General features: G+C 50.7%; 2 protein-coding genes across 3 annotated transcripts in view; one reads left to right on the top strand and one right to left on the bottom strand.

Annotated features, from left to right (window-relative positions):
• Ly6h (lymphocyte antigen 6 family member H) overlaps window positions 1-24,617 on the top strand; it is a 51,190-nt gene that overhangs the window by 8,142 nt on the left and 18,431 nt on the right. The window lies entirely within an intron of this gene.
• Gpihbp1 (glycosylphosphatidylinositol anchored high density lipoprotein binding protein 1) lies at window positions 13,533-15,165 on the bottom strand. 2 transcript variants are annotated; one of them, XM_048454438.3, is made up of 4 exons: window positions 15,061-15,165; window positions 14,630-14,758; window positions 14,119-14,235; window positions 13,533-14,017 (listed from the first exon to the last, which is right to left on the bottom strand). In XM_048454438.3, the coding sequence occupies exons 1-4, from the start codon at window positions 15,110-15,112 to the stop codon at window positions 13,626-13,628; spliced, it is 690 nt and encodes a 229-aa protein (XP_048310395.1). In that variant the 5' UTR covers window positions 15,113-15,165; the 3' UTR covers window positions 13,533-13,625. The 2 variants fall into 2 exon arrangements, with proteins under 2 accessions (XP_048310395.1, XP_048310397.1); XM_048454440.3 differs by having other exon boundaries at window positions 14,630-14,755.

The raw sequence follows: 24,617 nt of genomic DNA, 5'->3' as shown, positions 1-24,617 counted from the left end.
TGCCACTGAGTTGTTGGCCTGGGAGGCTCTTGGGGTTCTCCCTACCATACGGGGTGTTGTGATTATGTCTGGCGTTGCACTAGGACGAGGCGGTAAGTTGCTGTTGCACCGCTTTGCTGCAGGGGCCTAGGGAACGTAACCTATGGTTGAGCAGGAAGTGTCCTCCCTATTGGCTTGCTTTTCCAGCGTCAAAAAGTGCTATGCAGGCTGCTAGAGAATTGTCTCCAAGAGTCCTGCATGGTTTCAGACACAACCTGCTGCAATCTCCGCATCCCAGGCAGATGTGCTCACTGATACAATGAGGCAGGACTGTTAGAGGTGCAAACAACTGGTTTCGGGTTGAAATGAAGTTCCAGTCCACAGTATGTTTGGTACTGTAAGCCAGGACAAAAGCCTGTGGCTAGTGATGCCATAGGCCCCAGCATGAAGGCTCTTGCTGGTCAGATGGATGTGATGTGTCCATCAAATTGCCTTCTAGACACTGTGCTTACACCATAGACAACAGCTGCTATCAGACTGTCCCGTGGAAAAGCTTCTTTCAGATGTGGAGGTTACTGCAGAGACCCATAAGTGATCGGCTTTGTGGACAGCTGGCCCTCTCAAGTCAAGCATGCATGCCCTGGACTGTATTTTCCTTGTTCCCACAAATTGGACTGATTTTTTGGAACCCTTTGAAGTATGGTGATATATTCTAGTAAATAACATGGGCATTGAAAAAAAGGACATGGGTCATTTGGATGTCTATAACTTAAAAACAACGACAACTGGGGATTAGATCTAGGATGTTATATATGCTGGGTAAGAACTCAGTCACTGAGACATATGCTCAGGTCTTTCTACTATGTGTGTATGTGGGGGGCGGGGGCGAGAATGCGTGCATGTGCACATGCCCATGAGTATGAAGACCAGAGGCTAATGCCAGGTGCCCCCCTCTACTACTTTCCACCTTATTTATTCTTAGAAAGATTTATCTATTTTTATTTTATGTGTGGGTATTTTGCCTACATATATGTCTGTGTACCACAAATGCGCATAGTGCCCTCAGCGGTAGGAAGAGACTGTTGGATCTCCTGGAACTGGAGCTACAGAGGGTTGTGATCTGCTATGTGGGTCCTAGGAACCAAATATAGGTTTTCTGCAAGAGTAGAAAAATGCTCTTAACTGTTGAGTCATCTCAGAACTCCCATCCACACTACTACTTTATTTTTATTTTATTTGAGACAGGGTTTCTCTGCATAGCCCTGGCTGTGATGGAACTTACTCTGTAGACCAGCCTGGCCTGGAACTCAGAGATCTGCCTGCCTCTGCCTCCTGAGGGCTGGGATTAAAGTTGTGCGCTATGAGGCCCAGCTTTACTTATTTCTGAGTGGTTTAAACTTTCCCGCTTTTATAACTAAAAGGTTTTCATTCTCTAAGAAGGGGAAACAGATGTCTCTCCCAACAAAAGGCCATTTATCAACAAATTACATTCAGAGACAAGGGAGAAAACAGGAACAAGGGCTGAGTCAGCCCCACAATGTCTGAAGGACAGTTCCTGCAACCCCCTTGAAACGTAGCCAAGGATGTCCAAAGACAAAACCTTAAAATACACTAGTATAACTGTTGCTTGCTTAACCAATTATGCTTGAGATGACCTAACTGCTCATGAAATTCCCCTAATTGTGCTCAAATGGGAGCCTGCACGCTCCTCTCAGGGTTGCCACCATTTTGTACAGGTGAACGGCCCTGCTTGCCTGCTGGAATGTTTAGTAAATGTCTTTGCTCTTACCTACTGTTTGAGGCTGGATCTTCCTTCGGCGTTTTCTCAGACCCGACATTTCTTGAGCTATGGTCTTCTATTGAGCATGGAGCTTACTAATTCGGCAAGGCTAGCTGCCAGATAAGCCTCAGAGAGCCTCCTGTGTTAGCCCCCCCGCACCCCGCCCCGCCCCACCCAGAGCTGGGATTATAGGCCTCTACTGCCAGGCCCAGCTTTCTGTGTGACTCTGGGGATTGGAACTTGGCTTCAAGGACGCATGGACAGCATTTTGTCAACTGAGCCATCGACTGAGCCATCTCCTCAGTCTTCTTTCTAGTTATTAATTTTGAGGCAGGTCTTGCCAAGTTACCCAGGCCGGCCCTGAATTTATCTTCCTGCTCCAGCCTTCAGATTTAGTTGGGATTAGAGAGCCATGCCACCGTGATGACTACTGTCAACTGTCCACATGACAAACTGGCATTACCTGGATGACAGTCTTTTGGCTGCATCCATGGGGGAGATTACTTTGATTACATCGGTTGATTACAGCCTGACTGTGGGTGACACGATCCCCCGGACAGGATGGAGAATGGAGAGAGTGAACTGAGCTCCAGATCAGATTCACTGCTCTCTGCCTCTTGAGTGAGGATGTGAGTGTGACCCATTGCCTCAAGTTCCTTCTGTTCTGACTTCCCTGCCATGATGATCTGTACCTTGGAGTTTGAGCCAAAAAGAACCTTTCCTCCCTAAGTTGCTTGCTTTAGGGTATTTTATTGCAGCAACAGGAAAAGAAACTAAGACACTGGCTACGCCTAACTTGTCTATGAGACCTTGCTCACTGGCTTGGATTAGTCCATCCTTATTCTAGGAATGAGGCTGTAGTGGTTTCAATAAAAATGGCCCCCATTGGCCCATAGGGCGATACCCTATTAGGAGGTGTGGTCTTGCTTGTTGGAGTAGATGTGGCCCTGGAGGATGGACTTGGAGGTTTCAGAAGCTCAAGCCAAGCCTAGCGGTTCGCTGTCTCTTCCTGCTGCCTGCCTATATTTAGAACTCTCAGCTGTCTCCCCAGCACCATGTCTGCCTGTGTGCCGCCACACTTCCCACCATGATGACAATGGACTGCAAACAAGCTCCAGTTAAATATTTTCTTTTATAAGAGTTGCCATGATGTGTATCTCTTCAAAGAGATGGGAACGCTAAGACAGAGGGCCTGTTGCTGTTACATACAGAAGTGCTGAGGTATGCAGTGCCCAGCCAGAGTAGAAGAGAATATACAATTCCTCTCCTCCTGAGTTTCAGAGAGCACGGTGGAAGAGGTCAGAGACACGCTGTAAGAGCTGGAGGAAGGAGGGAGCACAGCCATTTCTTTTGAACTTCTGTGACCTTTACCATCACGGTAGAACACCTGCAGTGACCTACAGGGGATCTCGGGCCAAAATCAAATGTGCTGGTTGGTTTGTGTCAACTTTTTGTTTTTGTTTGTGTCAGCTTTTGTTTTTGTCAAATCAGAGTCATTCAACAAGAGAGAAACTCAGCTGAGAAAGTGTCTATATTAGATCGATCTATAGAGGAGTCTATGGGGCATTGTCTTGATTGCTGATGATGTGGGAGGGCCCAGGTTATGGTGGGCAGTGTCACCCTTGGGCAAGTGGTCCTGAGTTGTATAAAAAAGCAGACTGAGCTCTTTGGAAATCAATATGCTGGTTTCTCAGAAAACCGGGAATCAATCAATCATCAATAGCTGAAGACCCAGCTATACCAATCTTGGATATATGTATGTATGTATGTATATATATATATATATATATATATATGCCCAAAGGATGTTCAATCATACCACAAGGACACTTGCTCAACTATGTTCATAGCAGCATTTTTCATAATAGCCAGAACCTGGAAACAACCTAGATGTCCCTCAACTGAAGAATGGATAAGGAAAATGTGGTACATTTATGCAATGGAGTATTATTCAACTGTAAAAAACAATGACTTAATGAAATTGGTAGGCAAATGGACAAAACTAAAAAAAAAACATTGAGTTTGGTAACCCAGACCTAGAAAGACAAACATGGTATGTACACACTCATAAGTGGATATCAAGAGTAACCTACAATCCATAGTCTCAGAAAAGCTAGGTAACAAGGGATGCATAGATTTCCCTGGGAAGGAGAAACTGGGGCTGGGGAGGGGGAGAAATCAGGGATGGGAACTTGAGGGAGTGGGTTGGACAGGTTGGGTGTGGGAGGTGAGTTGGAGGTGGTACGGAGGGGAAGAGTAACAAAAGAGATGTCTTGATGGGGTGGAAACATTTTGGGGTTGGGAGAAACTTGGTGCCAGGGAAACCATCAGGAATCCACAGGATAACACCATCTAAGACTCCTAGCAATAGTGGAGAGGGTGTTGAACTGGCCATCTACTGCAATCAGATTGGTGACTACCCTAATTGTTATCAGAGATACTCTGTTCCATAACTGAAGGAAGCAGATGCAGAGATCCATGCACAGCAATGCACTGGGCTGAGCTCCGGGAGTCTTGCTGAAGATAGGAAGGAAGAATTGTATGAGTTAGGGGGATCAAGGCCATGATGGGGGAACCCACAGAGATAGCTGACCTGAGCACATGGGAGCTCATGGACTCTGGACCAACAGTTAGGGAGCCTCCACGGGACACACCTAGGACCTCTGCCTGTGTGTGACAGTTGGTCTTTGTAAGGCTCCTAGCAATGAGATCAGGAACTGTCCCTGGTGCTTAGCTGGCTTTTGGGAACCTGTTCCCCATGCTAGATTACCTTACCCCGTCTTGGGCAAGAGGAGGAACTTGGTTCTGCTCAACTTGATGTCCCATGCTTTGTTCAATCCCATGGGAGACCTGCCCTTTTCTGAATGGAGACAGAGGAGGAGTGAAAGGAGAGGAGGGTAGATGGGAAGTAGGAGTGAGGGTGGGGTGAATGGTAGGAATTTGGAGGTTGATGACCAGGACGAAAAGGAGGAAGGGGAAACTGCGGTCAGTATGTAAAATAAATGAAAAAAAAGTTATTAAAAAATAAATAAAAGCAGGCTGAGAGAACTGCAGGGAGCAAGCCAGTAAATAACATTTCCTCTTGTCCTAAACTTCTGGCTCCTGGTTCCTGTCTTGAGTTCATGCCATGACTTCCCTTCATGTAAGCTGAGAAAACCCTTTCCTCGCCTGGCTGGTTTTGGCTGTGATGTTTTAGTCTACAATACTAGACTATTACCATGTCCTCTTAGGCTGCGGGGGGGGGGGGGGGGGGGGGTGGGGGGTGGGGGGGGGGGGGGTGGGGGGGGTGGGGGGTGGGGGGGGTGGGGGGTGGGGGTGGGTGTCACAAAATTCCTGTCCAGAGAGAGTCCAGCTGCTGTTCCTCCCACCCAAGCCACAGGACATCTTAGAAATGCTAATGTATAGAAGAGGTTAAGAAAATTAGGCTTTGTAGTGGCGCAGCTGCCTGTGAGTCACTCATGTCCCTGGTGCAACCCAACAGACTCATTTATAAATGTTGCCAAGCTAAACTCGGTGGGACCTTTATTTGGTCTGTTGGCTCCCTCCCTATTTGGAGCGAACAGTTTTTTTTTGTTTGTTTGTTTGTTTTTTTTTTTTTTATGTGGAGAGTCATAAGACAGGGTCCAAACACACAGAACACAATCTAGGTGGATGTTCTCAGGGTCTGTATGGAGGGGAGACTCTCTGAATCTGCCAGTGAACCCCAAGGAGATTCTGTAATATTGGGCCAATCTAGGCCTGGGCCTACACCAAGGGCATCCTCCACCTTGCTCCAGGTGGCAGGTCACCATGGACCCACACAAATAAGGACCTAAGGGTCTTGGGCTCTGGGACCTTCTCAAGACAAACCCATAGGCTGTTTCGCTACCTTGGGCTTGCTTCTCCTGGATACTATTGGCCAGCGAACTAATGCCTTCCTTTTTGTTTCTTTGGGTTTTTGTTGTTGTTGTTGTTTTGTTTTGTTTTGTTTTTTTCTTTCCCTTCTTCTTGGTTACAACATCCGCAGCTGACTGAGTTCTGCTGCATGCATCTCTCAGCCTAGGTACCAGGAATGAGCTCGGGTGGGTCATGCAAGAATGGAGCCAACTCAAGACAGCCCACAGCAGCCCACCCGACCCCTTAGGCCAAGGGTGTACCCATTTCCAGCCTGGGGTTGTGCATCTGGAGCAGTCTGTTGAGGTTCGAGACTGCCAGACCACCAACCATCTCTATGATCACCCAGCTAGACATGTGTGCATGTGTTTGAGCACGTGTGTAATGGCTGAGTGTGGTTTACATCCTCAATACTTAGGACTTCCCAGTTCTTCTATGTGACAATACTTCTGTCTCCCTGTTGCTGGCAAACCAGGTAGGCCTCTGACCAAATACTGAGAGTTCTGTCATGTTCTGAATGGCATCCTTGAAAGTCACACTGAACTCCCACCTGTCTCCATCCCATCCCATAGTGTGGCTGTGTTTGGAGAAAGGGTCTTTATAGAGACCATTAAGATAAGACCTGGTCATTAGAGTTGGCCCTGATCCAACACAACTGAATGAGAAGAGATCAGGACCCAGGCATACCCAGACTGACAAATGTACCCTGGGGTTGTTAGGCCATAGTGTCAGCTTGTGGATGCCCAGAATGCTTGTTTGGAAGCACAGCTTCCCCTTTGCTTATTTATTGTTTTTTTCATTTGAGATGAAGTCTCCCTATGTTGCCCATCTCAAACCGCCCAAATTGGGAGAATGAACAAAACCCACTGCGACCAACTAGTGAAAGCATCCATTTTTTTTTTTAAATTGCAGTTGGTTTTCTGTTCCTGGCATCTGCAAGCAAATCGATGTTCTGGGCTTGAGCTAAGTGAGCTGAGACCTCAGCTAGGTAGAGCGCATCATCTTTGCTGAGGGCTCCGAGTCTTCCCGGGAGCCCAACACCCAGGAAGAGCCCAAGGTGGACTCAGAATGGGATGGCATCTGGCAGATGTTCTGCTTCTTAGGCAGTTCAGGAGCCAGCTGTCGTCAGTTCCCTTTACCTGGGGTAGAGTTCTCTTCACCCTAAAGCTATGGCTGTCAGCCAGGCGGAGAAGCTTAGAATCTGGGAGAGAAGAGAGAGCGGTCTGAGGGAGGGTTGCAGGAGGGGCATCCTGGCTTGGTGCTACAAAGAGCTGAGCATGGTGCCCAAGGGCTGAGTCTGAGACATTGCTCTGAGGGAACGGGGACTCCAGTTTTGCTGAGAGAGCTACATGGTTTATTTCAGGGTCCTCTGGAGATGTGTCTGAGCCCTGGCCTTTCAGGCTAAGGGGTATGCAGGAGCAGAGGCAAGGACAGTTGGACAACTCGAAGACCGCTTGCTAATTTGCTCACACAGGCAAAGACATCACTGGGAAGGAAACCTGAAACTTGATAAAAATGAGTCTGGAGTCCCAAGAAAATGATCACATAGGCAAAAAGTTTTACTTCTGGGGCCTGGAAAGATGGCTCAGCCATAAAGAGCAGCTTTTCCAGAAGACCTAGGTTTGATTCCCAGCACCACACCATGGCTCTCAACCTCCTGTTACTCCCCGCCTATAACTTCTGACCTCTTAGGGCACCAGACACTCATGGGATGCATAGATACATATGTAGACAAGACACCCCTATACATATAATTAAATTAAGAATGTTTTACTTCTGCAGAGGGGTATGTGTTCATGTCAAATGCAGCAGAAAGGCACACCCAGCAGAGGCCCTCTGGGATTTTTTTCTCTCGTGCAAAGTGGTCTGGTGTTTCACTCTGAGTGGTCAGAGGCTGGCCTTGAACTCTTATGCTATTGGCTGACTTAGACCAGTGCAGTTGATTAGCAAAGTGTAAATTTTGAAAAGAGGGCACAAACCTGGACACATATTTGATTGAAGAAATGCTGACCCCGGGGGGATTTGAATTTCTGCTAAGTGGCTTCTTCATAACTTTTTAAAATGGAATTTTGTCTTATTTAACAACCCTTTTCTAGAAAAGATAGTGCATTTTCTTTATGTTTCCCACAGAATTAAGAGATTTAAAAAAAAAAAAAAGCTGGGCACAGCCAGGCATGGTGGTGCACACTTTTAATCTAATGCCAGCACTCAGGAGGCATAGGAGATGGAGTGATCTCTGGGAGTTTGAGGCAGGGCTGATCTTCGGAAGCCACCCGAGCAAGTGCTGGGTGGGCCACTACAAAGACAAATGTATGATGGCGTTGTGGGAAAGACAGAAAAACAGAGCGGAACGTGTGTTATGGTGAGAGGCAGAACTGGAGACATGGTGGCCGCGACAGATGAGAAAGAGGCTGAGATCGACGACATGTCATGGCCCAGCAGGGTTGGTGGGATGGTATATAACAGCCTAGAGTTTATGCAGATGCAGCCCCAGCCCCCAAAGGCAACAGCATCCCCCTGGCTGTGGGCAACAACAGAGTCTTGAGATGGGGAAAGGTTCACTTTCTGGACTGAACTCCTCGAAGGACCACTGTGGCCTGAGATACCACAGGAGGCCCTGTTGGTGTCAGTGGTGCATGCTGCTGCTCCAGACTGCATTGAAGCCTGAGATCCATGTGGACATATGTCGTCTGTGCTGCTTGCTGCCCAATGCTCGGTGATGTCCTCAGGGTCTGCTGCCTCAGGGAGCGGCATTCTGACGTGAGTGGCATGTGGGCCTGAAGTTGTGTTGAGGCTCCTGGTCTGTGCAGTAGCTGAGGGACAGGAGTGGGTCAGTTGCCTTGATGGAGCCAAGAGCTGTGTTGATGTCTGTGGCCAGGGTTACCACTGAAGCCCATACAGATGTTCAGTGTGGTCGGGGCTGATGCCTGAAGCCATGCTGATGTTTGTGGGTGCGGGAGAGCTGGTCCCGCCCCTCTCCAGTCCATAGCACTGGGATTCTGGTAGTAGTGTGGACATGAGAGAGAGCTAGTCCCACCCCATTCTAACCTCTGCATGGTTTTACTCAACTGATGGCTTTTGGCTTGGATGCAGGCAGAGAAGACTCGTCTTTCCTTGGGATGACCACTAGGAATTTGACCATGCTCCAGGGATTATGTGGATAACACAAAATGGACTTGTTCTTTCTTTTGGTGGTGGGGAAGAGGGGTCATGAGGGAGAGAGGTGAACATGATTGGGGTGTGTGATGTGAGATTCCCAAATAATCAATAAAAATAAATTTTAAAAAAAGCTGAGTACACTAAAGAAGAAATCTTTTAACTCCAGGATGCCTGTTCATTTACCAGGGCAACCTTGGTCCCACCCCTCACAGTTGGTATGGAGTCCTTCCCAAGTGGGAGGAACCATCCCTAAGTGGGTCTGGATTGAGTCCTGCTTATTGTTGCTGTCTTGTGTACCATCTTCAGTCTGTCTGCACTCAGCTCCTCCCTCCAGTCTTGGGATCTTTATTTACTACTATGCCTGTGACTATAAACAGAGACTGTGCGTTGGTTTCCTAGCTTCCCAGACCTGAATAATCACACAGAAAGTATGTTAATTCCAACACTGTTGGGCCAATGGTTCATGCATATTTCTAGCTTGCTCTTACATCTTAAAGTAACCCATTTCTAGAAATCTGTGTATTACTACAAGGCTGTGGCCTACTGATAAAGTTCTGGCATCTGGCTCCTTTGGCAGCTACTTGACATCTGACTCTGCCTTCTTTCCTCCTCTATCTCTGCTTGGAATTCTGCCCTGCCATAGGCTCAAACAGCTTTTTTTTTATTCATCAATATAAAACATATTCATAGCATACAGAGGGGAATTCCACAGGCTGAGACTGTGTATGTGCATTAGATGCCCTTTGACCCTGTTGTTATTCTGTGTGTGTGTGTCATGGTTGACAGGCCAGGGAACCACAGGGGAGATTGTTAAAAAGCAGAATGGTCCCCATAGGCTCATATATTTGAAGACTTGGTCCCCAGTTGGTGGAACTCTTTAGGAAGGATTAGGAGGTGTGGCCTTCCTGGAAGAGGTGTGCTACTGGGGGCCAACTTTGAGGTTTTAAAAGCCCACTCCATCCCCAGTTATTTTGTATATGTGTTGATTTTATTGGTTAATAAATAAAGAAGCTGCTTTCAGCCAATGGCTTACCAGAATATAGCCAGGCTAAAAGATATATATATATATATATATATATATATATATATATATATATATATATATAGAGAGAGAGAGAGAGAGAGAGAGAGAGAGAGAGAGAGAGAGAGAGAGTAGGTAGAGTCAAGGAGAAGCCATGTAGCCCCGTCTGGAGACAGATGCCAGACAGAACTTACCCAGTAAGCCACAGCCACGTGGCAGTACACAGATAATAAAAGTGGGTTAACCAAAAATATAAGAACTAGCTAACAATATGCTTAAGTGATTGGCCCATCAGTGATTTAAATAATATACTTTTCGAGTGGTTATTTTGAGTCTGGACAGCCAAAAACAAACAAGCGGGCTCCTACAACACACACTCTCCCTTTCAAAGTTACACCCCTTACCATGTGTTCATGCCCAAGCCTTCAACACCAGCCTCTGGCGGACATGTAGGATCTAAGCCATGCTTTGGAGACCAGCATGCAGGAGTACTAGCAGAAGTACTGCTAGTCTAGGCCACACCCTCCTCCAGTTCTGCAGCATAAGCTTGGATTTGTGGGGAAGTTACTGAGTCTGTGACCTTCTGCAGCAGCCTTAGGAAACTGGCCCAGATGGGAACCTTATTAGGACCCAGAAACCCCTCTCCCCTCCTCACTTCCCCATCTGGCCGGAGGATTAGGCATGGCCCTTCCTTCACATCCTGTTGTTCTTTGTTGGGATGAAGTCCTGCACTGGGCTCTGGACAGGGTCTAGGATGTCTTGGCTTTGATTGGCACCTCTGACCCACATGGTTTCTGTGGGAAGTCAGCAGGTTTCAGCACAGTTTGGCTCCTTTAGCCTCTTCGGCAGCAAGCAGCCTTTTGTTGACTTCACCTCACTTGACAGCTTGTGACATCCTTCAGATGGCAAAAATCCCTGGGAATGGGTCTTGGTTCTGCAGCCACCACCATGTGACCTTGAGCCAGATTCCCTAGTCTGAGTGTCTAGTCTTCTTTGTCATGAAGGTCCTGAGTACACCCATCTTCACCAGCACCACCCCTCTGCCTTAGAGCTCCAGCGGCTCATGACAATGCTGTGTGTGTGTGTGTGTGTGTGTGTGTGTGGTACAGCAGGAGGGCTGTGATAGGTAGGGATGGGTGCTGGAAGAAAGGCTTCTCTGTCCCAAGTTGTTCCTTGCTCCTTTCGGAAGCCACTAGATGTGCTTAGTACTGCCTGCATAGTCCCCAGCTTGAACTCAGCTGTATTTCCTGCTTCCCCAGGAGGGAGAGGACCCAGGGGACCCTGGAAGCTGATAGTGAGGCTGGAGCCCAAGGCAGGGGAGGCCCTACAGCAGTGACTTCAGACTGAAGTTTTTCCAGTGTTTCTAAATTGGGAGTGGTTAATGAGGGTTGTTTTGGCCTGGAGAGACGGGGCTGGCAGTGTTAAAACATTTGCAATAAACACATGTCCTTGTAACAGGAAGGGCCCGCTTGTTCATCCTGGCTGCCTGGCTAGCTTAACCCTGAAATAACCACACAGAAAACTGTATTAATTAAAACACTGCTTGGCCCATTAGCGCTAACTTCTTATTGGCTGACTTTTGCATCTTAATTTAACCCATTTCTATTAATCTGTGTATCACCACATGGCAGTGGCTTACCAGCTAAAGTTCCAGCATGTCTGATACTGGCAGCTGCTCCATAGCGTCTCCCCCTGACTCTGCCTCCTTTCTCCCAGCATGCCATTTAGTTTTCCCCACCTACCTAAGTTCTGCCCTATCAACAGACCCAAAGCAGTTTCTTTATTAACCAATGACAGCAACACAAAGACAGAAGGACCTCCTACACCATGCCCTGGTTGGCCTGATGGAGCTGATGGGGCCTGAGTCCTAAGTGCGCTATGGATAGTCAGGTTTGGGGTACCTCAGCGAGTCTACACTGAGGTCCCACTTTACAGAGGGGATGAGTCGCCTGTGGGTCCCAGAGGTTGTAGAGCTGGTAGGGTGGATTGAAGATTTGAACTCAGGCAGGCTGACTCCTCAGCTGTGAAGCAGTCAAGGCTGTGTCTGTGTGGGTGATGAAGCCTATGTGTAGGGATGTGTGTGAAAATGGCAGCAAGAGCAGACCAAGACAGTTAGCTTCAACAAGGGAGCTTACTTCCCTTCTAGAAAAGGGTATCTTGAGGTAGGTGCCGTGCCTTGAGGTGCAAAGTCAGGGTAATGACTTCTGTTTATTGTTCCAGAACTGTCTTCCATGTTGCCCTGCCCTTCCTCATGGTGCTTCCTCATGATAGAAATGACTGCTGAGTTGGCAGGAAGGAGGAAGGGGAGAGAGAAAGAGGTGCTGCTTCCACCCAAGATCTCTGTCCTTGGACGGCCCAGCTAGGCTCTGATGTCTGATCAATAAGGAAATGGAGAGATGGTGGATAGTGGAGGTTTCTCTCTTTATTTTCTTTCTCTCTCTCTCTCTCTTTCTTTTTTCTTTCCTTTTTCTCTCCCTTTCTCCTTCCCTCCCTCTCTCCATCCCTCCCTCTTTCCTTCCCTCCCTCTCTCCATCCCTCCCTGTCTCTCTCTATTTTCCTTTCTTTCTTTCTTCCTTCCTTTCTTCCTTCCTTCCTTCCTTCCTTCCTTCCTTCCTTCCTTCCTTTCTTTCTTTCTTTCTTTCATTTTTGTGAAATGGGGTTTCTCCGTATAGCGTTGGAGCCTGTCCTGGAGTTTGCTCTGGAGACCAGGTTGGCCTCAAACTCACAGAGATCTGCCTACCTCTGTCTTCCTAGTTCTGGGATCAAAGGTGTGTGTTACCACTGAAGGCCAGTAGAGGTTTCTTACTGCGTACCAATGAATAAACATGGCCCTTAGGAAAGAACTCTAGACTTCTAATTCCTGCAACATCGAACTACAGGAGTCCCTTAAGCCTCACTCTTTGCTGCCCAAGTAGAAAGACTGAGGCCCAAGCCAGCAGTGGCCCAGGCTTAGCCTTCTCTCTCTTATCCCAGGCATCTGCCCTGACACCAACTCCTGGAGGATGAATAGCTTGGTACTGTTAAGGAAGCTAACTGCTCAGCTGATAGCGACCATACTCAGTCAAGGATTGTCCACCAGCCAAGCAGCCAGGTTCCCTATCAAGGAGATGCTCACCTGCCATCTGTCAACAGCTATGTGCCTCTCCCCAGACAGAAAGGTACCTGTCCACCCAGGCAGGGATGGATGTGCTATCTATTTCTCTGCCTCTGGAGCCCATGGGTCTTTTTGTTCCCAGACCTGCTGCCCATCTTGGGCTCCCAGAGACCTGGGCTAGAAGAGAGGGCCTGGAATCCATCCGAGGATGGATTTCTCAGCCAGGTTGCAGTTGGGAAATCCCCTATTCAGCAGCCGGGCCTTCCTCCCGGCTTCCTGCCTCCTCCCTTTCTTGGCTCTAGTCACTCTATCTCAGTCCTGCAACTTTCCCCTTCAAGACCCGCTCCCTTCAGGTCTCTGGAGGCTCACCCCGTGCCTATGAGAGGGCCAGGTTTATGTAGGTGGTAGCTCTGGGGAAGAATTCCAGGCTGGCACATTCAGGAAGAGAAAGAGCCTTCCGGGCTTGTTATTATCTCTGTGTGGCTGGGCAGGTGGGGGCTCCTGACCGTCCCCAGAGCACAGGCCTGGACCTCCGGCTGTCATATTACCCACACTGTTGTCCAGGGGCAGAGGAGAGAAGAAGGCAAGGAGGCCTGAGGATGAAACTGAGAGCGGTTACAACTTGCTGGATTGCCAAAGAAATTTAATTTTATTCTCTGAAGCTGGTTGCGAGGGAGGAGTCAGGGTATCCTGGTAGGAGGAGGGTAGTCTTCAGCTCCTCATGCCCGTAGGCTAGTGAGAAGGCTGAGCAGGAGGACTGTATTACCAAATTTGGGCCAGCCAGGAGGGCATCCTGCCCCACTGCCCCGGGGCTGATCGTCCCTGCCACCCTTGGTCGAGCTAGCCCCACCACTCTGAGGAGGGGGAACCTTGACAACCGGGGGAGGGGCAACCCTGTCACCTTGAGGATTTCTGATTCCATCATCCATGGGGCTGCCTGCCTGGCTACCCGGAGAGCCCTGGACTTGGGGGCTCTGCCAGGGTGGAATATTGCACAGTTTGGACTGGCAACAGGTCTGGATCACCTGGGTGCCTGACACCGTCTTGGTGAAGGGTCTGCAGGCATCGGTGCACCACATGGAATAGGTGGTCAGGAGACCGTTGCCTAGGGCTGTAGAGAATAGGTGGTAAGGGCAGAGCATGGGTGTCAGTGTGGGCTCCTTCTCTGACCCCCGTACCCCCCCCGCGGGATGTGCCTCTCCAAATGCTCACCACTGTTGCCATGGGAGACTAAAGTGGTGCAGAAGGTGTGGCTGTGGTCGCAGCTCAGTGTCTGGTTGCAGCTCTCTCCACTATGTAGCGACTGGCAGAAGTAGCACTGCAGGGGTTCTGTGGACAACATGGCAGCTCAGGTTGAGAGTGGGACCCTGGGGCTACCCCCAAGTACCTGCCCCCACCACCAGTCACCCATTAGCCCTCCCGAAGGAGCCCGTGCCTCGAGCTCTAAAGAAGAAGGGCAGAACATGGGAGTCTGATGAGGTAAAGCCCTGGGCTAAGGAAGCAGGCAGGGCAGGGAGGGGGGTGCTGACTGAGAGGGGCAAAGGTGAGTGTCAGCTCCGGGTGGAGAAAACTGCTGCTCAGGAGAGAGCGGGTGTGTGGGCACACTGGGCTCCCTGCTCGGACGCCAGTGGCTTGCTCTGCTTTGCCCCCGGGACAGGAGGTAAGTGTTGGAAGAATACTCTGTGCAGAGCAGGAAGCTGGGCTCTCAGCAGGGGTGGGGTACCTCTGTCCCTGCTTCCCGGGATCATGTTGGTCTCCTCTTCTTCCTCCTCTTCATAGTCGTCATCGTAGCCATAGCTCTCTGAGCCCGAGTCCGCATCGCCATCTTCTTCTTGTGCCCACCTGCTCCCTGCTGGTACAGGGACAGCCGTGAGCCTTGGCTGTCCAGATGCAGTGGACACACTTGGGGTTGAGCACTAAGTCCCGATCCTAACATGCCATCTTTTCTGTGCTCCTTCCATTTTCGACAAGGAGGCAGAATTCTCCCAACCCCACCCCTGCAGTGCTGAAGCAGCCAAGCCTGCGACTGGCAGGAGAAAGGAACCCAGGTCTTCCATCTTCCTCCCCAAGCCTATTTCTTGTTCCTAGGATAAGGGGTTCCTGGAGGCACTCACGGGTCAGGACTGGGCCACCCCTTCTTGAGGTGATCCGCACCTGACTGTCCACTTATCAGCAAGACCAGGAGGACAACCCTGAGTGCCTTCATTCTGGCGCAGGCCGTTCTGTCCACTGGCACTGTCCTCACTCAGGGTTCTGGGTCTGCATTAAGTGGGACATAGGGCATTACTGGGGGCTTCCCATGGCCCCCACCAGCTCTGACCTCAAACAATGGGTCTCACATTGGTCGTCAGCTGCAGGCGGCACCAGGCCAGGAACATCACTTCCCTCAAGGACCTCCGGGGATAGACAGGAAAGGGAAGTTATTATATTGGCCTTGGGTCTCCTGTGCCACCTGAGCTGTTCCTATTGCCTGGCGGGGACTGCAAAAGGTGAGAGCTGGCTGCAGGAACCACCTGGTCCTGTCCTGGCTCCTGAGCCTCCCAGCCTCAGCACTGTCAGGCTTGCTGTGAGTTGATGCGACAAGCACCTGCCACAAACCTATGGGGACCCTGGCTGCATAGCTACAGGGGCTTAGGACTCTATCTGAGGGTTGCAGACCAGGAACCTTCCACCAGTGGAATCCCACGTCGGAGTATCCAGATGAGAGCGTGGTCTGTCCGGCTGCAGCTCTGGCAACCACTCCTCCTCCCACTTCCTGTCCTTGATCCTGCTGGCCTTGTCTCTCACTGCTCTGACTGCCTCTTCTTTAGATAGGCTGTTCCCTCAGTAACTCTCTTCCCCTTCAATCTCTTCATGAGTTACCTCCCTGAAGCCTCCGTACTGCTTCATATCACTTTGCTGGATGTCTGTCCTCTGATATTGCAGCCTCTACCCCCTGCCCCCAGGGATACCGCATCCATTGATGAGGCTACAGAAGGTAGGTGTTGTCCCTGGGCCTCTGGACCTAGGTAGTTGTTGACTTTGAAGCAGAGAGCCTTCTGGGACTGGCTACAGTCTACCTGGCCTGGCTTCTGCCTGGAAAAGCCATTAGCTCCAGCTGCTGTCTCCTCCAGCATATTCTGTGTGAGCCCTTAGTGGCTTCAGGTCTCTCCCTGGGGTGCAGCAGATCCCCAAGCTCCAGGGGAGTTTGCAGATAGGAGAGCTGGGTACTGGAGTCACACTCCCTCACCTGAGGTATGTAGGGAGGTAATGGGTGCTGGACTGAGTCTGAGTCTATGCCAAGCCCTGGGAAGTTTGCCTGACCTGTGGCTTGGGCCAGCTCCTGAACTTGTATAAGTCTCAGGTTCCTGGATCATCCATAGGGCATGGGAGAAATGGTCAATCTTCGGGAGTCATTCGGAGAAAATATTTGAGTCTCAGCTCCCAGTCCCATAAAATTGTCTAATCTCAACTTTCTCCTTGGGTGAGATGACCATTAGGGGCCAGGATTCACAAAAGTAAAGGCCAGTACATGGCATAGGTGGTCCCTTCTGGACTGGAAGACTCCTCTCTGTGGACTCAGTCATGACTGCTGTGCCTCGTTGCCTTCTCTTGAACTGTCTCCCTTTCCAGCATTTGCAAACTGGCCCAGCCTCCTGTTGACCTACACCTCTATCCCTGCACCTGTTTCTAAACCTCACACGCATAGTCTTTCCACAAGCTGGGATCATCATCTCCCTTGGTCTTCCTTCTGACCCCACCCTCTGCAGGCCATGTGCTTACCTCCAGGCGCCAGCTGCTTCCTCCAGGGGCCCTCTGACCTAGTGAGGGCCTGGGCCTTCCAGGACCCTGTAAGGAGAAGTAGGCTTGCAACTACGCCCTCCTCCCATGGGTCTTGGATCTGTCAAGCTGTCTCCCTGTGAGCCTAGTTCCTCCTCTTCTGGGGCCACACACACCCAGGCCTGGGTTAGTGAGAATTTCAGAGGAGTGACAGCTACGTCTAGGAAATGTGGAGAGGGGTGTGGTGGTGTGGCCACTCTGACTTCCCTTGACAGCACCAATAGTGGGAGGTGCACACTGTTCCCAGCACTATATACACCCCTCCTAGACCCAGCACATACCGTTCCCAGCCCTACAGGAAAGACTGCTTGAGTCTGGTCCAGCTAAGCCAGGGTTGATGACCCTTGGGTAGAGATGAGATTGTTCGCCTGATACCTTGACGGCGGAAACCTGCTCCCCTCAGCTCTGATCCCAGAGTGGGTGGCAATCACTGTGTTCAGTATACGTGGATGCTCACTCCCTCTCTATCCCCCACCCACCCACCCTGCACTGCATGGCCTCTTGAGCAGACCCAAGGGAGCTCATACCTCCTCCAGTGTGAGGACATGTCCCCCAAGAGCTCAAGATCCCAGTCTAGTGGTCCTGAGATGCCCAGAGCCATCTTGGAGTCTGAGTCCAGGGCCTTTGTTCCAGGGTTCTATCTCCCTTCTAGCAGAGGCTTCTTACTTAGCTGGGGACCCTGGAAAGCAGCCAGTCAGTCACTTGACTTCTGACTTGCAGACCTTTCTGCCTGGGAGTTCTGGTTTTGCCTTTGCTGTCTGACTCCTTGGACTCTGAGGATGCTCCTGACTCTGGGCCCCTCCCCACTTTGCTCTTTTTGGCAACAGCAGTCTTGGACTCAGACTTGGGTGCTGGCTGCAGACAGGGAATTCCTGGCTACTCATGCTCCCTCTAGTGAGGCCATCAGGTAGCTGATAAGGCTGGACAGGCAGGCACACTACTGAGGGCTGCAATCTACTGTCTTTGGAGGTATGTGTGGCAGCATCCTGGCCTCTGGGGACACCGTGGTACCAAATTTAGAGCCATGCCACCCACAAGGATTCTATTGAGAGAATTAGGGGCACACTCAGGAGACTGGCACATTGGAGCGGCAACAGTAGGTAGAGGCAGAGTTTGGACTACGCATCCACCATCTGGGTTGAGACCAGGCTTTGGGGTAGACATGGTCCGTAGACATGCTGGCCCACATGCTTATCACCCAGTCTCCAAAGCTGACCCTCTCCTTCTTCTGACGAGGGCTCCTGGAAGCAAAGGCCAGATCCTCTCCCCCTGGGGTTAGGTGGGGGAATGAGATGATACGTAGGCTCTCCTGGGCTAGGCAGATACTGGTTTGTTCTTCTTGAAAACTTGCACTCAGAGGCAGCCATGGTGGGTGGGTCATGGGCTCACCTCTTCTTTTCTATGGGCTCACGTGGGAGACCCATCATAGCCTCAGAAGAGCCTTCATGGATCACTTCCTCCCAGCTGTCCCACATCCCAGGGGGATGCTATGTCCCTTCTCTGGCTCCTGAGTCCCCTCAGCCACACATATCAACCTGGAGAGTCCTCTTTCCTTGGGCCCTCTAGGGGACAGCAGAAGATGCTGAGGCCTCACATCTCCTTGGTCTTCCGGCCTCCACATGACTCCCGAGGCTGAATACACAGCTGCTGCTCTCCCAGCAGAGAGCTCAGTCCCTGCTTCTCTGAGGAGGCCAGTCAAGGCCCAGCTCTAATGTCCCGCACTGCTGTGTAGGCTACTGGCATTCCCCTTGGAATCTATACAGGCAAGGGACACTATGTGTCGTTTATGGCATCAGGTCAGGCATCCATCTGCCTCCCCTGAGTGGTCAGATCCTAAAAGTGAAGAGCAACAACAGAGACGCTCTTCACGCCCCAAACTGGGAAAGGAGGAAGTGGATAATGAAGCTGCTTCCTGCTTAAGAGGAAGGCGGGGAGTTCTGTTGTGTGACTTCATACATGGCATTACATTCCTGGGCTGTGCCCTGTCTCCCCCCACTGTCTCAGGTCTGCAGACAGCATTTTCCTCCCATGCCTGTACCACACACTTGTCCCCCAAGGCGGGGACAGCGGAAGCCTGTAAAGAAGTGGCCTGGCCCACAGGTCCAGGAAGGCAAGCGTGGCTGTGGGGGGGACAGGTAACAAAGCTGGGCCAGGACTCTATGGTGGGGGTACCTCATGCACACGAGGCTGTGGGCTGTGGGGACTGGGCAACAGCTGTTGGGGAAGTCAAAGCAGTCAGCCACAGGCACACAGGGCCTCGTGTGTGCCATCTTGCAGTAGGCAGGAGGCCGAGCTGTGGGGGCTTCTTACAAGGACTCTGTCAGATATGACGATGAAGTTTCAGGTAAGGTGCTTTGGGTCACAGTCCCACTAGAGGGAGTGAAGGGGTCCTATTGGGACCCAGCACCTCCTCCTCAAGCCCCCTGCTGTTGGTAGCTCTGGTTACCTTGGGGAAGGCAGGCCCTGCTGGACTGGGGAGAAAGTCATCTTGCTGGATTATCCTTGTCCCTCCTTTGGGATCCTCTGTGAGAAGTGGGAGAGAAGGCAAGGCCTGCTCAGGCCTCAGACTGGGAGCCAGGATATAGCCGATGACTCCTGAGGTCAGGAAGGTCATCTCACAGAGTGCTCAGAGTGCTCAGCAGCAGGGGCTTGTCTCTCCCTCATGAAGGTGACCCCCACCTTGCAACCTTGGGCTTCCAAGGGGCCTCAGTGGGTTTTGAGGACATCATGCAGGGCCCTCAGACTAGGGCCCGGAATGAGGCAGAGATGTGCAGTTTGGTCTCTGATGTCCCCAGCCGGGGCAGAGACTTCTGTGCTCCGGTGTGCGGTGTGCACCACTCCCTCTGCTGGCTGCCTCAGATTCAGCTGGGACTCTAAGGACTCAGAGTTTTACCTTTCAGACACTGGCTACTGTGTATCGTGGCTCAAAATCCCCAAAGTACATTTTAGGAAGAGAAACAAGGAGTCAAGCTGTCTGAAGATGGCCTTGGGGTGTGGGCCAGGAGGCAGGCCCCAGCTCCTGCTCTCTCCTTCTGGGAACAGCCATGGGCACTGGTAACTTCCTTTCCCTCCCCTTGACTTGGGTGTCCAACTAGACCATGCTGACTTCTTCTCTGTACAGCAGTGAGTACTTGGCCGGGGCCCATCCCTGGCTGGAAGCAGCCTCAGCTCTTGGCCTGGTGGGCTCTGCATGCTGCTGCAAGCCATATTCTTTTAAATGAATTGCTGTGTAAGAATGGTTATTCCTTGCAGCAGGTTTTGCCTACTTCTAAAAGGAAAATCCTTGGGTGAGTTAAATCTAGCAGCTAAAGGCAGAAATAATGATTCAAAACTGGATGGTCCTCACAGTGGGAGTGGGTCCTGAGCTTGACTGGTGTGGCCTGGGGTGGTGTCCCTGATACTACGCACTAAAAGCCTAGCTGCTGGTTTGGGAAAGCCTGTTCTTCGACTGGGCTCTGAGTCAATGTAACTTGAGGACTTGAGTGTTGGGGACATCTTAAGGCCACATTCAGTTTGGTCCAACCTTACAGCTAGGTGACAGGTTCAGAAAGATGCCCAGTTCAGGTAATCTTCAACCGGAACTGTATAGTGGGGATTAAGCCTCCAACCAGGGCTGTGCCTCCTGACTTCACTCTCTTGCCTACAGAGTACACTCAAGAAGGTCTTCCTCCTAGAATTTGAGGCCACTTCAGACAAAGTTGCATTATGGAAGGCTTGGGTCCTGTCTCATTTCGGGTTTCTATTGCCATGATGAAATGCCATGACCAAAAAGCAAGCTGGGGAGGAAAGGGTTTATTTGGCTCACACTTCCACATTGCTGTTCATCACTGAAGGAAGTAAGGACAGAGACTCAAACAGGGCAGGATTTTGGAATCGGGAGCTGATGCGGATGCCCGGGGAGGGGTGCTGTTTACTGGCTTGCTTCCCCTGACTGCTCAGCCTGCTTTCTTAAAGAACACAGGGCCACCAGTCGAGGGATGGCATCACCCACAATGGACTGAGCCCTCCCCCATCAATCACTAATTAAGAAAATGCCTTACAGCGCGATCTTAATGGAGGCATTTTCTCAGTTGAGGTTCCCGCCTTTCAGATGACTCCAGATTGCGTGCCAAGTTGACCTAAGACTAGCGAGCACCGGCCCACAGCAATCAGGCACAGTGAGAAGGAGGAGGAGGACCGAACATAAGAGAAGTTACAAATAAGATCCCCAAGTGCCCCTTGAGGCGGTGGCTCCTAGGTTCTTACCGGGGCTTCCATTCTACCTGGGAAAGCAAAGACGGTGTGTGGGCATCTGCAACGTTTCCAGAACCTTCAAGTGGAATCAGTTGAGCAGGGCCATGGAAACCTGGCAAGGACCTTCAGTCTAAAGTGGGATGCAGAGTTGGCAGGAAAACCCTGGCGTAAGAGATAAGCGGGCTGAGGCAACTACTACTTTCTGCTGCAGAGAACACATTTCCAGATGCCTAGCCACGTGCCCCAGGAGCAACACTGCAGCCAGAACAGAGTGCTCGAGTTGTGACCACCTGGACTATCTCACGGCTACCCTGTGCCTTCCCGTCTGCCTTCCTTCCTTAACTCTCTTTTAGTTTTCAGTTTTTTGAGACAGGGCCTCTCTACTTAGCCACAACTTTCTTGGAACTCACTATGGAGACTAGGTTGGCCTCGGACTCACAGAGATCTACTTTGCTCTGCCTCCTGGGATTAAATTAAAGGTATGTACCAGCTCCTGCTCACCCTTGCTGTGGTGTGGCGAGTTAGAAGTATCCCCTGCAGCTGTGACTCTGACCATGGTGCTGACTGCCGAGGCCTTGGGGGTGCAAGCTGGTTGGGGTCCTATCTTGTCTACCCTTATCTTGAGGACCAGACTACTTGTGAGGGGTCCTGGAAATGTGGGTGCATTTATTCACCCCAAGGATAGAGCACATTGCTAAAGGAACTAGAGAGTAGAATTAGGTCACTTCTCTGTCCCCACCCCTCCTCCGTTCCACTGTCACCCTGTGGGCAATCAGAAAGCACGAAGCCAAGCAGTGATGGCCTGGAGCCTGTCCCAAACTCCCCAAGAAATGTAGACACCTCTTTGTTCACATTGCTTGGTTTCTCTGACAGATGGCAACAGGCTCCAAGCAAGGCTGCTCACAGCAAGCACAGCCAGGTTTGTTATGTGATCTTTCCTGGAGAGAGATGAAGAAGCGTCCATTCACCTCAGTCAGGTCACTGATGACAGATCACAGACCCCATTCCACCAAGTTTAGCTTAGTGAACCAATGAGTTTATTGGGGTTACTTACACGAGCATGGGAGTCTCAAAGGCAATTATGTCACCCCGATACCCACTTCAGCATAGGTGACCACTCTTGAAAGCTGTATCTTTTGAGCTCCCAGCCTGCTTAGCTGACAGCTCAGCTGGTCAGAGAGTTTCCTCTCCCTAGCAACGGTTTCTGTTTTAGAAATGTGGGGAGGAGTCTTTTGACTTTCAAGAGGACCCTGAGACTGGTAAATTTATTTCTTGCATTTCTTGCATCCTTCCTGCCAAGTCCATGAACTGATCTGCTGGAGGGGAGGTGGCTGGGCCCTGTCCCTAATTGCAGGCCTTGGTCAGGTGTTTCCCTACTTCTGGGGTTTCTTATCAGCTGAATGTTTCAGGGCTATGAGCTGCTTGGGGTCACTGTCAATTCTCAGTTTCCTTTGGTGGAGCAGTGAGTGTCCCAGCAGCTGCTGGAACTGTCCTTTTGAACTCAGAACCTCCACAGAGACTCCAACGGAACAAGCACGTTTAACTCAACCTCCAGCGGAGTCCTCCCTATTCCTGAAGGTGCTCACTAGACTTTTGCTAATGTAAAATTGCGTCTTGTGAATCTTTCCCGCTTAACATCACTTCTGGCTTGAATACATGATCGGGCTGGAGTCCAAAGTCAGTAGGAGGCATCTAGTGGTAGGGAAACGGGGGGGGGGGGGGGAGGGGTGCTCCTGGCTGCTCTAGCCCTTCACTGGGAGAAGGATCTCCTGGGGATTATGGTGAGAAGGGAGGAAGACTGAGTGCTCAGGAAACTGCCCTGCCACCTGCTGGCCTGCTGGGGGCCTGGCCTGTTCGCTAACACTGCTGAAGGTGGAACAGCTTGCTACAGACCTACACCCCTGCAGGGGGATTCAGCCAGGCCTGCGGTGCCTGGGCACAGCCATAGCAAGAACAAGATCATTTTGGTAGGTGGGGGAAAGTCCTGGGCCATGCTTTCTGGTACCTTGTTCTAACCCCCAAGACAGTGGCTTCCACAAGTGACCCAGGAGACCTTTCTGCTGTCCTTTCAGTACCGTGTGAAATGTGGGCTGTCACGAGCGCTTTCAGCGCTGCTGGCTGTGTTTTGTCTGCCGTCAGCTCATCCTGTCCAAATCACCAGTCTGGCAACCCTCCATTCCCCATTATGGTGCTTTGTCTGTCTGCCAGGGCTCCTAGATACCCACAGCAGGGATGGTCCCCCGCTTCGTCGAGTAGAAATGGAGTTTACTGGAAGGCTACCGAGCAGCTGTGGCTTCTTCGGTGAAGGCAGGATGATGGGCAGCCAGGAGCGATCCCTGCAGATTCAGGTGCTAGAGTCCGGCTTCTCAGCCTGCTGCCACCCTGCTCCCTGCCACAGCCCCCACCTTCAATTCGACAGGACAGGTGCACGGATTCTTCTAGACAGGGAGACTGTGACTGTGGGGGCAGGGAGCCTTTTCTGTCCTGGCACCCGTGATGAGTCTGGTGGGCACCCTACCCACAAATGTTCCTCTTCTGACTGGTTGCCATGTGTGCCATGGATTAGGCAGTTTAAGTAACTGGTGCTTTATTCTGAATTCCAGAGTCTGGAGTCCAGGATAAAGGTGTTAGCCAGGTTGTTTTCTCTCTCCTCGTGTGGAGATGACATCTTGTTCATGTGTCCCCACCTCCCACTTCTGTGTCTGTCTGTGCTTCTGTCCATCCATTCTGATCTCTTTTATTAAGAGCTACTCTGATGAGCTGTTATAACCATAACCACCTCTTTTTTGGTTTTTTGTTTGTTTGTTTGTTTTCAAGACAGGGTTTCTCTGTAGCTATGGAACCTATCCTGGAACTAGCTCTGTAGTCCAGGCTGACCTTGAACTCACAGAGATACACCTGCCTCTGCCTCCTGAGTGTTGGGATTAAAGGCATGCACCACCACTGCCCGACTTTAAAGGATCTGTTCCCAAACGCAGCTGCACTCTGAGGCTCAGGGTCCAGGGCTTCGGGATAGAACTTAGAAAACACAATTTCGTGACTCCCTCGGTCCTTCCAGCCTCGGTGCAGCTGTCACAGAAAAAGCAGAGGTTAGGATTGGTAGGGTTAAAATGTTGAGGTTGGGAACAGAGAAGCTTGTAGCTGAGCAAGAGATAGGGAACTAAACCGACCAGAGACGAGGAACAGCAAGGCTCTGGGACAGCATTGCTGGCTCTGCTGAAGCTCCCTCCCTCGAAGAGTGTCGGAGGGGCACCCCTCAATTCTAATACAGGTGATTGCAGCAAACTAAATTGTGAGTAAGTTTGTCTTCTAGACTACTGGAAAGAGAGGATCCCTGAGTACCTGTAGCCAAGGGGCTGGATAGGGGGTAATTAAGAACAGCCATAGCTACATTTTGACAGCTGTGCTGGGGTTAGTTCTATGGTAAAGATACAAGCTGGTCATGTAAACATGGGCACAAAGCTTAGTGTAATTAACACCAGCAGACCCTGCGGAGGACTAACCAGCAATACCTGCGAGGTGGGCGCGTTAGCAATGTCAGTCCAAGCTACTGACTACAGGCAGACAAGGTCACTAGTTAACAAAGCAAGTTAAAGGTGCATAGGGGTCTTTACAATGTGGTCCCCTGAATGTTGTCTACCTGATTCAGCCAGAAGGAC

Source organism: Myodes glareolus, chromosome 19 (genome assembly GCF_982192425.1).
Source record: "Myodes glareolus chromosome 19, mMyoGla1.1, whole genome shotgun sequence".
Lineage (NCBI taxonomy): Eukaryota > Metazoa > Chordata > Mammalia > Rodentia > Cricetidae > Myodes > Myodes glareolus.
This window is presented reverse-complemented; position numbering and strand designations above follow the sequence as displayed.

What these genes read in the sequence shown, in the direction of transcription:
- Gpihbp1 (XM_048454438.3), bottom strand. Translation starts at nt 15,112, where the DNA reads ATGAAGGCACTCAGGGTTGTCCTCCTGGTCTTGCTGATAAGTGGACAG. An exon ending in GCTGATAAGTGGACAGTCAG is followed by an intron (nt 14,759 to 15,060) that starts GTGCGGATCACC and finishes TCCCTGTACCAG; the next exon opens with CAGGGAGCAGGTGGGCACAA. An exon ending in CCCGGGAAGCAGGGACAGAG is followed by an intron (nt 14,236 to 14,629) that starts GTACCCCACCCC and finishes TGTTGTCCACAG; the next exon opens with AACCCCTGCAGTGCTACTTC.